General features: G+C 40.3%; 1 protein-coding gene across 6 annotated transcripts in view; it reads right to left on the bottom strand.

Moving 5' to 3' along the window:
• The window catches only part of LOC120950680 (homeobox protein orthopedia), a 36,380-nt gene extending 27,360 nt beyond the window's left edge, over positions 1 to 9,020 (bottom strand). For 2 of the 6 annotated variants that reach the window (XM_040368933.2, XM_040368932.2), the window contains exon 1: positions 7,528 to 8,889. In XM_040368933.2, coding sequence (XP_040224867.2) covers positions 7,528 to 7,561 — 34 coding nt within the window. In that variant the 5' untranslated portion in view covers positions 7,562 to 8,889. The other 4 variants (XM_040368930.2, XM_040368928.2, XM_040368929.2 and 1 more) reach the window with 4 other exon arrangements.
• Between the last annotated feature and the right edge of the window lie 5,927 nt (positions 9,021 to 14,947).

Here is a 14,947-nt window from a genome sequence, read left to right as displayed (position 1 = left end):
ACGTTATTGTTTTGTTGGATGTGTTTTATTGTATTGGTGGTATCATTATATCTTATAATGATAGGGTTTTTTATTGCAATGTTTATGCTTCTTTTGTCAATATGTGGTTTAGTATATGATTAAACTTATTCTTCGCTTTAGTATGGAAATAAGGTCAAGTTATGATAAATTGTTCACTTGTTTACATTACATGTAAATCAGTTTTTAGCTAATTCCCTTTTCGGGGCACTGAAACGTATTATAAACTTTGTAAGTGATATTCCTCCAGGTTCAACTCCTTTTTTGTGTTCTACCTGCCTTTGTCCCAATAATGTTCGTTATTTGTTTTATTGAAAATTCACGCTTAATAACGGCCAAAGTCTACGTATGGCTCTACAACAACATGAGCTCACCGAAATCTGGCCAACCAGTGCTGGTGATCCCATTCGACAGCATCACCGATCCCTGGGCAACAGTCAAGCAAATGCCAACTGTCATCAACTTTACACCGTTTACGTCAGACCGGATCGATGACGAAGTTGCCGTAGCGGCAACTTTATCCGGTAGCCCGAACGTGATGAAACAGTCTTTTAAACGGACTCATGTCACATCCCATCACACCGCGACAGCCAAACAGTCGCTGGGCCGTACGTGGTGGTGGTAGTTGAGGTGATCCCATAGCGATTCGATATCCGTTCTGACAGTCGTGTGAGATAGTGTGCTCGATTTTTTACTTCTCTCTGTTAGTTTGTCCTTGCCTCTTCGTATGCCCAACCCCCATCCCCCTCTTTCCCGTCCTTCCACTATGACAGGAGACCCAGGAAAGATGCCGTGGTTCTCCATCCAGTAGGCTCGTGAAGTTTATTCGTGGAAGACACGTATCAGAAACACTTTTATGCTACTCTTCATATGCAGGTGTTAATTTTAACACATCTATACGATTTTGGCTACCGTTTTGTGGTGCAGTTTGTCAGCGTTTGTGAGCGCCCTCCCCACCGTATCTCCCTTTCCTATCGTGGAGCCCATATGAAAGTTTAACCAAGAAAGCTTGAGGACTGTCAAATACCAGGGAGAACAGGCCAGGGAACGGAGCACTGCATGTATTGCATTCTCAAGACAAACTAGCATACGTTATTGGAAACTTGAGAAATAAATACAACAAGCAAAGTGGCTCCTGGGCATCTGCGCACCACTCTTCGCGGTGCCAGCATCGCCCTCAAGCTGTGGCTGTGGTGCTCTGTGCTGTAAGACTCCCCCCTCTTCCACCTATATTGAAAACGTGTAAAAAAGGCAGTGCATGGATGAAGCATCGACTTCTGGGCTGCAGGGATTTCTGAAGTGATGATGTTTTCACTGCATCACCATGGGGCTGATATTTTTAACGAGAAGCACACAAAGCGATCGCTTCTGTGTCTACTGTTTTCTTTTATGCGGTTGATTGGCTATTGGTACGGTACGTTGTTGTTTTTTCTTGTCTTTGTAGTACATCCACACCAATGTTACTGGAGCTCGGTCCGGTCTGGCTGGTAGCGTGTTTATTTCACCGTCAAGTTTTGCTCTGCTGTTGAACTGAACCATGGTATGGAATGTGTCAATATGGATCGTTCCAACATTCCACCACACCGGAGACAGTGCACAGAGTTGTGGAAGCGGAAAGATGGGAAGAAAAAATCCAATTCATTCATGCGTACAAGCCACACGCAGCGTAATGAGTTATTAGGCTTTGATTGGTCCCCTTTTATGATGATGTTACGCTTGGTGCGTTTGTGAATGTGTGCCTGTGCCGGCCCTCGTGTTTAGCGTCCGCCATTCGAAGAATCATTGTATCGATTGATGAATTAGATTTAGAATGGAAAGCGGTATGGTTCGAATTAGCGTGTTTGGGGGGCTGGTGTGAAAAATTAGATTGACTTTTTATTGCACCACTGTGGGTTCAACAATTTGTAGAGTTATTCTGGGACGGAAGGTGTACAGGTGCATGCTAATTTAGTTTACACTTTTACTCTCTGCCTGTACAATAATAGAATAGAGTTTAATTAGGGCGTCTTTCTCACGGTATGGAGCTTAAAAATGAAATAGAAATTCAAATCATTTAAGTGGAGCTGGTTTTCAGTGTAAATGGATTGAACATTGGTAGATATGGTATATTTTTGTTTCGTTTTATCGTTTCTCGGTTGTGTTGTTTAATATATTTGAGCTACATGCATTAATTCGACATGCATAATATACTACATTAAGTATAGCAATTATTAAACTAAAAATAATCTAGATATTTAAGACTGAACATTTTGGTCTTGAAGCATATTTAGCGTTTCTAGCTGGAAATCATTAATTAAACAGGGGAAATGGATAAAAGCAGCTAATGAAAACAACAAAGAGCTAGATGCAATTAGCTTGCACTATTCTTAATAGTGCAAAATGATTGCAAATAGTTGTTGCAATAGTTCTCTTTGACAATAGTGCAATACAATGATTGCCATAGTTCTATTTAACTAGTTTTAGAAGACAATAAACAATAAATTTGGATTTCTGCACAACCGAATACAGTTACAACTAGTGTTACTCAGTCGCTAATCTATTCTCATACTCGCAAACCTCAAACCTCAATGTCTGAGTGCGTGTAAAAATCACTCCACTACCATTAGCCTCTATCGTGACCTTCCGTCCGCAACTTCCATCAGGAACGACCCACTACTGACGGCTCCCCAGGGTCTATTTCATTTTGAATTATGCAAGCGTTCCCTTATGCGTCTGGTTTCTGTTTTGGTTGCGTGAAAACGCGGTCCTGTCCATACAGCAACCGTCTAGCGCACGTAATGTGTAAGGTATGACAACAAACATCAGCTACCAGGACGTACAGAATCAGAGCGTTGTCTGTGTGTGTGGGTATATGCTGTAAGACGGCGAAAAGCTGAACCAATGTTCCATTTGTCAACCCCTCCAGACGGCCAAAGGAGAGGGACGTAAAGGCGTAAAACCGCCACCTTTCATCAGCATCACCATCCTGGTCGATCGATATAATTAATGTTTAAAAAATATGAATTCTCTCCACGTCGGCAAGGGTGTCCATCCACGTAAACCAGTTCTTTCTTTTGTGGCCTTTTTTCCCTTGTTCCCTTGTTTTGACACGTTGAAACAGGCCGAGCGGGGCATGAAGGGTGGGTAATAAATATTTAAAGGTCGACCGTCCCATCTGTGGTCGGTAAAAAAAGAAGTACAAAAAAAAAACGTCGAAAATAACTTCTCAATGCCTCAACAAGAGCAGGATCTCGTTTGTAAAGGTATTTGTAAAGGCTCTTTAACTGAGACAAAAGGGCGCTGGTGTACGCAAATTTAAGGTGCATCTGTTCGCATCCGTGCTTAAAGCACAACCTTACCATTCGTTTGTATTTCATCTGTACGAACCAATTACACGTGCACTAATGAATTGGAAAGTGGCACTAATGAGTGTAAGCTTCCACATATTTGTACGTATCTAATGCACTTTTCAGATATCCATTCCGCGAGAGTGCAAACGTACGCGAATTGACTGTACCGAATCATATGGACACCGGTTTTCTGAAAATTTGTCCGCCCATTTTCCTCACAGCATTGTCACATCTTTACCATCGCTTCACCGACAGGGTCAGAGTGGCAAGCTGTTCATTTGACTACGAACACTCACGTTTTACGCCTGCAATGAAGTGCAATTTGCCACAATTCATCGAAAAATCGATTCGAGGTCCTTCAGTTTCGCTCAACTGGCGTTTGTACTGCAGCATTCAACGAGTCTGCGTGCGAGTGAGGGAGAGAGAAAGAGAGAGAGCAAGCGGAATCAGTATCCTGAAAACATGGAACAAAATGGAACCGAGTTTTCCACAAGCTTCCACAGCTTCTTGCCTATTCAGCGCTCACTTGCTTCCGCTGGTTTGGCACAGGGACAGGGAAGGAGTCACCTGCAATCCATTTCGATCGATAGTAGCCCACGACACAGGTTTGAGATTCGCGACAACGACACGTACCACCCCAGCGTACCCGTTCCATCCTGCAACCGAAACGATGTACGGTGCCGACACGACGACCAGTGCCACCGATCGTAAAACGTGGTTTGGCACACGGGTCGTCTGCTCGACTCCACGGGCGCTCGATGGCGTGAAAATAGGTTTTAATAAAATTAAATTAAACATTATCACCATTTCATTCTCGACTCCATCGTCACCGTCTTTTAGTGGTACCATTTGGGTTGGTTGGCACGCTGGTTGAGTACAAAAAGGCCCATCTCTGTGCGGTGTGGCAGGATGGTAGGAATTGGTGTTTTTTTATGCAAAGCTATGGATAGAAAGCCATGTTGTACATTTAAGAAAGACCTTTTTCTGTAAATGCTTATTCGCTAGTAGCAATTTTTGTACCTCGTCGAAGGGCATTTGGAGCTTTGAAAATGGTTTTGAATTCCAACCATTGGATTGCAAAGTGTTATAGTTTCAACTGTAAAATGAATGAATAAAATCCCATTTTATTGTCTTCTGAAACATTTACCTAATGCTAAAAAGCTACTCGGGGAAAATTGTTTAGCAAGGAAATGTGCGTACCTGCGATTATCAGTGTTTCATAGAATCGATTCCACAGCTTCATGCATTGATTTTGCATTCGATTCGCTATTTATAGTTGCATAGGTTTTTTTAAAAGGCTTTTAAAGGCCTTGCTCAAGTATGTGCTTAGTAATCATAAGTCTCAGTAGTGATGACAGGCATGATCGGCATGAAGACACTGTGTTTTACATAACATATTATAATAAAAATAATTTTATTTTGGCCGAAAAGAGTACCATAAAACTCATTCTAAATTCCCATAAAACAGTTGTGCCAGAGTACCATAAAACAGTTCATCAAACTAAATTCGGACATTCTTGCCTAATTTCAATGCGCGATCAATTAGAGGACAAGATCAACTTGTAAGCAAAATTTAGAATGTTTTTTTTTTACTTGATTCTTGCTAAACTATTTAAACATTTGATTTTACAGCATGGCTGTTTCTTGTAGCTTGAACTTATAAATAGGGTAGTGTCCAAACATCACTAACTTATACTGAAGTCAATTAACAAATGTCAACATATTTTTTCTTGTAAAAACGATAACAATGTTAGAATAGATAAAGTTTTACGATCAGTACAAGTTCTCTTAAAGTACAACTTGGAATTAACAAAATCCTCATCCTCATTTAGTTGTTTTCATATATGATCAATAATAAAACTATATTAATAAAAATTCAATGGGTCTGCGGTGTGGGATTAATTACCCATTACTTGAAACATTACGAGGTGAGCGAAACTATTGGTTCATTGTGCTTTCAGCGCTATTGGTAATAAAAGCGCTGAAAATCATAATCTGCAATGCAGGTGAATGACCAAATGCAAAACATTTTAAAACCCCATCATGCGACATGGGCTTCTCAATTATGATGTTTCAATTAAACGATCATAATTTCAATTGTTTACCGTTTAATTACGATGGTACCATTCATTATCATTTTATGAGCACAAATTTACACAACGCTGGTGTAACCAGTGATGGTCGCTTAAGCGTTACACTTTTAGTAGTACCCTCTACGCGATAAAGGTGCCAACAGAGAAGCTATAAAGCGGCTCCAGTGGGCTCTACTCGCGTGCGAATGTAATGTGGTTTGAAATTCGATTGGACCACACCAGAGAGACCCTCGGGCGGTGGGCCTAATGATTTCGATTACGTTTTTTCCCCCTCTCATTCACTGGTGCATCCCTTCGTGCAGCTTCATACGCTTTACGATTTATCCCCCCTTTCTCCCATCGCTGTGGGGTGCATTATGCATGACCGCTAATGTGTCGTAAATTGTGTATGTGTTGGGTGCTTTATGTGTGTCGTAATGAAACTAGCGTATTGATGCAGTGCATTGGCTGTGTTTCGATTCGTTTCGCGGTCGTATGCAAATTTTGATAGTGTCGCGGTTTAACGCTTTTGTTAGGCGTGCGCGTAAGCTCGGCGAGATGGGATGTTGCGGTTTATATGCGCACTCTATGAAGCTGTGAACTTAATTTATAAAACGATTTACTGTTGCGAATAGTGGTACGATGGTAGAACGTATGCAATTAGTGCTAAGATGGGCATGGGAGTATACAAATGGAACGGTAGGAACAATTACTATTGACTAAACCATTGGTACGCGGGATATGGGTGCAAAGGTTTTATTGGCAGCGTTTGATTTAAGTGATCCAATAAATTGGAGTTAAAACAATATTTTCCCAGAGTGAGATCATACAATAGGCTTGTTTTTTTTTTTAATTTTAAATAGTTACTTTAAACTGTGTTCTCCAAACTATGATATGACCAATTACACAAAAAAACTGTTTCAAATTGAACCTGAAACTTCAATACTAAAAAGTTATTAATATTGGTAATTGCATTATACGGTTTCTTCTCAAGTCTCAGATTGGAAATAAGCTTATTAGTTAAAGATTGCGCTCAAATGATACAAAATAATATTTTGAATCAAAGCTTAGAGGGTCAAGAGGTGATGTGAATGTGATAAGTGATGAGAAAAAATCGTAGTTTCAATGAACATTTAAATAGCTACAACATTGGGTTAATGTTAAACAATGTTTTGAATTTGAAAAAATATGTTACGAAAAATATTTAAGAACACACAGTGTAAAATTATTTTTCGTAATAGTAATATTGGCCAGCAACAAATTATTAAATGTGCAGATAAGTCATATCCTTGAAACAAAGTACCAATAAGTTACTTAAAATGATTTGTATCTTGGCATAGCAATCAAAGCTTCTTTTTTTAAATTGAGTCAGTGGCGATTTTAACGGTAAGCAATGTAAGCAATTGCGGGGGGGCCCGTCAATGAGGAGCCCGGAATCTTTAGTCCATTATCTATAACAGTTGATAGAATATGGCACTGCATTAGCAAGGGGGGCTCCGTGAGTGATTGACGTTAAGGCCCCGCGCTAGATGAACCCTTTTGAACATGTTGAAAAAAAAATTATGTTGAAATGTTACATAATCAAAGACGGATGCCAAGTATGCCCTGGAAATCATGTACGGAGGGACTCAACAATTCTTACTACTTAGGGCCCTCGACACTGTAAACCCGCTACTGAATTGAGTTCCAACTAATGTTTAATTTATTATCCTTTCTTAGTGACGGATTTTAAGACATGTAATTTTTACAAAGAAAATAAATGTTGTATGCTAGACGTTGTGGATCTATTATGTTGCAGACTTTGTAGTAATATTATTATTAACAAATTTAGTTTTCAAACAATTCTAATGGAATACCTCATAGTGCACGTTGTGGCATTTGCTGTACAAGTTATTGAATCAGAATGATATGTGTAAAGATATGTGTTCTATTTTTTCCTTTTTTAACACTTTTTTGGCATATACACAAGACAAAAGATAATTCAAACACTCAACACGTAATAATAGATTCTTAACGCGGAATTGCAAAAATAAGCTTATTTGTGATACGACTAAGTACAAACAAGGATCACATATAAAAGACAGAACATCTATTTTTGGCAAACTCACCACCCAATCCGGCTGCGTTGAGATTGTTCAGCATATTTGCTGAGAAGTTTCGAATCGATAGCGCCGACAGTTTGACCGATTGTGTTCTTGCGAAGCGGAAGTGTTGTTATCTAGCATACGAAAGAACAATGGTCACCGACTGTTGCACACATCCTGTTTTGGAGCTGTTTTTGTGTTCTTTAAGATAAAAGCACCACTGCTATCCTTGTCCGTTTTTATCCACTATGAGTAAGGGCTTGGTTTTGTCGTATCGTATACTTGGGTTGCACATTAAGCTCAGCCATTGGGTTGTCACATTCTATTCACAGCAAAAATCTGCTATTAATAATTTGTTTTTGTTGTTGACGAACATTCGTTTAAATTACGCTGAAGGGATGAAACGAATTGATAAAAAAAACTGCTAAAAGTCCTGGTAAATAAAGTCGATTGGATTACATCACTATCACACCAGAGCATCTGTATCACAGTGTCGATATGCTGCATAAAACCACACGCACATACTTTGAAAGTAACACCTGTGACGCCTGTTTTCTCCTGCGAGTTGCACAATAACGTAAACAAACAAGGAACTAATCGAGAAAGTTGAAAACAAAATCACTTCAGGGTGGATAATTCGTAGCAAAAGCTCGACACACTGCAGATGCATAAACATAGACACATGCACAAACACACACATAAACACACACACTTACAAAAATCACACGCACGTACGGCACTGGAATGTGGGATTTGATCACAAACAGTTATGCCTCCCCACCCTGTACACCCTTAGACGCGTCGCGTCGGGCCGAGCAGCACACTTCTCACGCCTATTAATTAGGCTTTATTAATTAAATAAGTAAGTAACAAATTAAATTCATTACGATGGACTGGAGGAGCAAATTATTTATCAAAACTCGCCCACCCTGGGCCTGGGCCGCGCCGGTGGCCAGCGGATGGAGGCGTGCAATGGGACCAAGTTGTGTGCGCCACAGCACGGCGAGCCAAAGTGTGCTGACGGTTGCGATCGGCAGTGCTGCAGTGAGTGGCGTTTAAGCTGGCAGCTTGGCAGCGAGACGGTCCTGCTAAGACGGTGCCTCAAACTCGCACGAGAGACACGGCGGCCGAAAAGACGAGCTGGTCGGGCGTCGTCCGGATAGAGTCTGACGCGGGATATCAGTCTGCGGCACAATCTCGGACAGCGCGAGTAACCGCCTTACGATCCGCGCACGATTGTAACGGGCAGGGCACAGGCGCGACTGCACGAGAGCAACAGAGATAACCGTTGTGGCACACTCTCGCAATGGTAAGCGTGAGTTAGAGTGTTTGCTACCGGGACGTTTGGCGCGCGGAGTGGAGGAAGCTCGACAAAGCTCGACAAAAAATGGATTACACTAAAACACCAACAGCAGAAGCGCGCGATTTATTTGGTCAAATTTCCGTACAAAAACACCGCACCGAGCGGCAAGTGTGTAGCTGTAAGCACGGTGCCTGTCAACAAAGGATTGAGTTGCAGCATCAATCTCGCGTGTCCATTGTTTCGCAAAAGGGTGTGCTTTGCTGCGGGGGCGAACGAAAGCGAACAGAGTGGTTTGCGTGCTCTTTCTCTCTCGCTTTCGCTCGAGGCAGAATGGTTATAGAAATAAATTAATAGGCGTAGCTACAAACGGTTAGCCGAAAGAAACCGCAAGATGGCCACGTTGGTAGGTGTTGCATGTGCGCGTAACCGGGACAGCTACATTCTCGCCGTTCGCAGCATCCTTTGACGGGTGCGACTGCGCAATAGCTCGGGAGAGCTACCTTTTCCCGCAAATGCACTGCCTCTCTTGGCTCCAAAAGTGCATACTATTTTCCTCCCGTGACTCTTGCTACTTCGTCTGTGTGGGGGAAATGTAGAGCTTTTTCACACTGTCATTTAGACACGGTGTTCGTTTTGTAGAGCGCAGGAAAAATGAGCTCATCGTATGTTTTAGCTTTACGTTTGCTTTTCCGGTGTTTTCTTTTTTTTCGCTACCACGCATTTATGCAGCACCAGCACTATCATCATCATCATCATCATCTCGTGATGCTCTTTGGTTGTTCGTGTTTTTTGCTCTTAACGGTGTTATTTCCTTTCGCAATCGTTGCGCTATTTCATTCGAAACAAAAAGCTCGTTTCCTTCACTGTAGTTTTATTTTATTGCATTTGGTGGTCCGGACTGCTTCTTGTTGCTTTCATTGCATCCATTCATGCAGCGGAGAGGACTGATGGGTTGCACCGTCGAACGTAACATTCCCGAACGGTGGCTCGTGTGTGCGCCACTTGCGCCACTGCCGCCTGTGTCTCGGTCGGTGTAGCAGACCTGTGCTAGCCAAACGCGCCCCGAACCCGTGGTCCATTTCGGTGCTCCACGGTGCGGCACGGTTTGACGTGAGTGATGATGCAAATATCTTTCTTTTTCTTGTGTCGGGGCAAACCCTCCACGCTCGGGTAGGCAACCGTTTTTCGCCTTCCGGGGGCCATTTTTCACCAGCTTCACATAGCTGCCGTGCTGCCACGGTTCGGGAGATTGAGAGACGGCGATTACGGAGAGAAGGATATTTCCTCATTCAGTGGCGCCACTGCCACTAGCAAGGATCAACAGATTTCCGGTGCGGCCTGAGGGTGGCCATCCCAAAGGGGCCAACGGTGTCCTTCCATAGTGGCTCGTGTAGGGAGAACGGGTTTGCGGCGCGCAAGATCCGGGTAGCGCAAAGCAAAGCCACACGCATTTGTGAAAGCTCTTACAATTTTAATGCCACGTGGCGATGGGAGAATGTTTTGTCAAATAGTTTTATGTTCGATTTTAATGTTACTACAAAGTGAATGAATTTTAGAGCGTTTTGAGTTGAAACGTTACTTTACCATTGTTGAAAATGATTTCAATGAAAATGATTTATGATGCTGCTATGTGCTATTTATGTGCTATGTAGAGAAAATTTTCGATACATTTGAAATACGCAACTACTTAATTGCGACAGACAAATTATATTAATTGTTCCACCAAACAAAACTATCTCCGCTCTAGAATAACATTTACTCTTGAGTTAAACAATAAACATTCTATAAGAGACACAAAGCTGTTCCGCTATACGTATAAGTCGCATGCCTGAACAACTTCGAGGGAATAAATTTAATCTCGCACGAATGACAAACTGACTCACTGACGATTATGGTTGTGTGGTTTTTTTATGTAGAGGTTTTGTTTTTCCGTGGAGACTCATACTTTTGTTATTCGCAATTATTGGCGAGAATTAAATTGAACCACATTCATTGCGTAATCTTGCCTACCGTCCTTCTGTTAACAAGTAAAACATTAAGTAAGGTTTAAAATAGATAATAAAAATGAATATTTCCTTTGAAGTTTTATAACAAAGAGTTTCATTTCAAGTTGAATTAACAATTTCAGTATCATTTAATTGCCTTAAAACTACTTGAAGTTATGAGCAGAATAATTCGTTTTGCAAATGTTACGTTTTTTCAAAACCAGGAAGTAATTTTAATACCAGTAAAACACATTTAAAATTAAAAAGGCTCAATACTGAAGGTCAATATCACACATCAGTTAAAGTAGCGTGAACAGAAAACTACAAGAAAATACAATATGAACGTTTCATTTTTGTCTGCATTACTTATTCAAATTTCCTTCCGCTCGTAAATCACGGCAAAGTCTTTGCGAACGACCATCCGAAAGCTTCTATTACCAACCGATGCACACAACAGCATTTCCACAGACACGAACACACACACACACCGTATGCATCTTTTGGGCCCCGTCCAACATAAAATACACCAATACAATACATCTACATCCTACCCTTGTGTATTTATTGGCAGACTTGCCAAAAAAAAAAAAGTTCAAGTATGCAGTTGAAGTCGAGTCCTGTGTCGGATTTCGAAACACATTACGAGAGCAATCCACAATCCGCCACGTATTTAGTTTCGATGGCCATTCGGCGATCAGCGGTGATTTATGTTTTTTTATCATTCGGCTTACCCAGTTCTATGCTGGCTTCCGGACAGCGACCGAGCGCACGTCTCTGGAATTGGAAGAGGGAAAGAATACAGAAACAACGAAAGCAGACGGTAGCAACAATAACGGAAAATGGAATCATCGCCCATACTCGTTTGCTTGCGGATGGAAAACCGTGAACCAAAACGTGTGCAAACAGTCGACCAAATAAATGCTTTAGGTTTTGTCCCGAAACTGAGCGGGTTTTCCATTTGCACCGGTTTGGTTTTTTGAAAGCTTGCGAGTGGAGTTAAAATGCAAAACACCATAAATTGAAGTGAAATAACAAAAAAAAAACACATACACACACACACAAGCTGTTTGTTTTCGTGCATTCTCCATGCATTGACGCTCGCCTGTCGGGCGTGGTGAATCGAAAGCCAAATAAAATGTACAAAAAGAAAGCAAACCGTCGATGGAAAATTGCACCCCACATCAGCGGTCGAGCGTGGCGCAGCATGAAACAACCGTGGGGAGGGAGGATGGAAAGCACTAAAGCGCAGTTAGCGCAGTTCCGTTTGGCAAGGATTTTCGCAGGGATTTAGCGCGTTCGGAAAAATTGTCGTTTTGAATGTATATTACCGCATTAATGCTTAGGTTGTATGGGAACGTGGATTTTGCTGTAGAGTTTTTCCCGCAACCGGGTGTGCGATACAGCAGGGGGTCCACGTCGTCCACGGTGCCGATGGGTGTTTGCGGCTCCACTCATCGAGGTGGCAATTGACGGCTAAGGCTAAGTGACAAAATCCCGCTGCAGTGAGAATGACGCATCTATTCGGCAGGGTTGGCTTTTGGCTGGATGCGCTATCTGCGATGCACTCAAATCCTTTCATCCAGCCAGCCGGGCAGGCGCAAAGCTCCACGTTTTCACCTTTTCCGCAACCCCGAATAACACGCTATTGGCACGCGGGACCACCACCTACATGTGACGGAAGTTCAAACAATACGTGTATCTAATTTGCGGTGGTTTTTTTATGCGAAACTGTAAAACAGATTTTTATCACTTATGCTATATTTTTCATATTTTCGTATTTTTATTTATTTAGTGTTTTATTGTTTAGATGAAAGAATAATTAAGAAGTAATATTTAATTAAACGAACAAAGTTCGAATTGAATGTTTTGCACATATTCTAGTCAACATTTTAACAAATTGTGTTAATTGTAATAATAATTGTTGTTATTGTTTATTTCTCTATAACAATGATCTCTGTAAATGTTCTTAAGTCAAGACAAAGTATAAATTAAAAAGATTGATCCATTTAATAACTCATTTCAAAGACTTATATTAAAAACATAATGAATTAAGAATGTTAAAGAGCAAACCCCTATTTGAATCTTGAAATCATCATTTCTACTTACATCAATATTATTAACTACTACAAATGATAAGTTGTATTAATATCACTTAAGACATGGTGCAAAACTAAATACACCAAGTATTACAGATCTGATTACTATACATTTAAGTTTTTCATTAGATGTGACGGCTTAATAAGTAGAAAAGAAACATCAGCCAATTGAAATGCTCAACGTGATTGTATAAATGAATGTGTAAACTGTATGAAGAATTAAGGCATGCAACGCACGAAGAACAAAGTGAAATTGGTACCATAAGTCGTTTTTTATACAAATTAAATGTTATTATACAAAATTTGTACAAAAAAGTATTGTTTGTATTTCAGTTAATTGTGGAAAGATTCTATCCTATGTTTAAGCATACTCGGGAAATGGTTTATACACAATATTTAACTAATACGACTGCAACTTGTTTCATGTACAATTATCTACGCTTTAACAAAAACTTAAACATCAACATTTTAAAAGTAGGAATAGTTTTCGAAGCTATCATGGAACGAAATAAAAAAAAAACATAATGTGTTACTATAATTTATTGAAAATTCGTCTTAAAGTAGAGCTGTACACATCTTTATATATGTCGGAAAAACACGATGTGGACAAATTTTTTCAACATGTTTTTTTACAAGATGAAGGTTTATATTCAGAAAGTAGAAAAGCAGTTCATTGATTTTCACACATTCAAAAAAGAAAAAAAAATTGAACCGAATGTGTATTTACGCGTTACTGACGTTTTATAACCGACATGTGTTGTAATTATTGCATTTAATTCATCTTGATTTTGATTTTGATTTTGATTTTGAAGAACTATACATATTATAATCTAAAAAAAATATGTCCATTATGTAAATTAAAATTAAAAAAAAAATGTCCACCTGATCTCTATCCCTCTCTCTTTTGTTGGCCTGTTCACGATAGAGCACGTCGATGTGACATGGCCCGGTCAACAATTATTCTCCAGGATGCTCGGTCCCTGCCGGAGCTTCCCATCCATGTAGACACCCGATCTCCGTCAAGTCTCGCTTCACCTGGGCTAGCCATCGAGTTCGCTGTGCTCCCCTTCGCCTTATGTCCACCTGATAATGTTCGTCAATCACAACAATCACATCAATCGAATTTATTACGTAGATGGTTTGTACATATCATGTAATATAAAATGGGTGGCACCTAGAGTTGGATTGGTTATGAAAACATAGTATTAACTTTATATAAGTCATCACATTAAGGGAAAGGGGCCACGAGAGTAAATCACAGATCATCTTAAATCAAATATCAACTCTCAATCAAAGTCAAATCAAATTTCAATGTAAATACACCATTGAAGACACCACAAGACATTAGAGGCTTCAGTTCAGCACTTCAGGGAGGAAAAAATAGACAAAAGTAATGTATGTGAACTGTATATGTTGAGGGTAATGTAACTACAAGCAGACAATGTTAGGTCAGTAAGATGTTATTGCATATTAATTCTAAAATTTAATAAAATTTTAATGAAACAATTCCTTACAAAAATCAATTACGAACAACGACACATTGTTGACGATCGTCGATAAGTGGCAGCCCTAGCAACAAACACCAAGTCCTGTCTACGAGACGGCGAATGGAAGGATCGTATCGCGTAGATCTGTGAGAAGTATGTTCTTTCGAGGATGTGTCCGTTTAGTCCATCGTCAAAGAGGACTGGAGCTCGTGATCGGCTGAAATTGGTAGAGACACATTCATCCATAATCAATCATTCCACCTGTACTAGGAGTCTAGGAGATGTTAGCATTGTTTGCGTATAGGATGTAAATATCAAGCATTAAAGACAAACCGTCAATACAGAGTATAAGTAGGGGTGGTCGTAAGCTGCTAACATGAACCCCGAATAATTAACGAATAGAAGATCATCACAATCGATCAGATAAAATTTTAATCATGAAAGATGTTGCTACTTCTAGCTAGCCATGTTTGGCGAGTATAATGGTCAATTCCTTGCAAATACTCACAAATTGCACTTGATTTGTCATCGTTGATCTGCTGTTTTATCCTGATGTAGTAACAAACTCATTGT

This window comes from Anopheles coluzzii, chromosome 2, assembly GCF_943734685.1.
Source record: "Anopheles coluzzii chromosome 2, AcolN3, whole genome shotgun sequence".
Lineage (NCBI taxonomy): Eukaryota > Metazoa > Arthropoda > Insecta > Diptera > Culicidae > Anopheles > Anopheles coluzzii.
The sequence above is the reverse complement of the archived record's forward strand: the minus strand, read 5'-3'. Positions and strand labels throughout refer to the sequence as shown.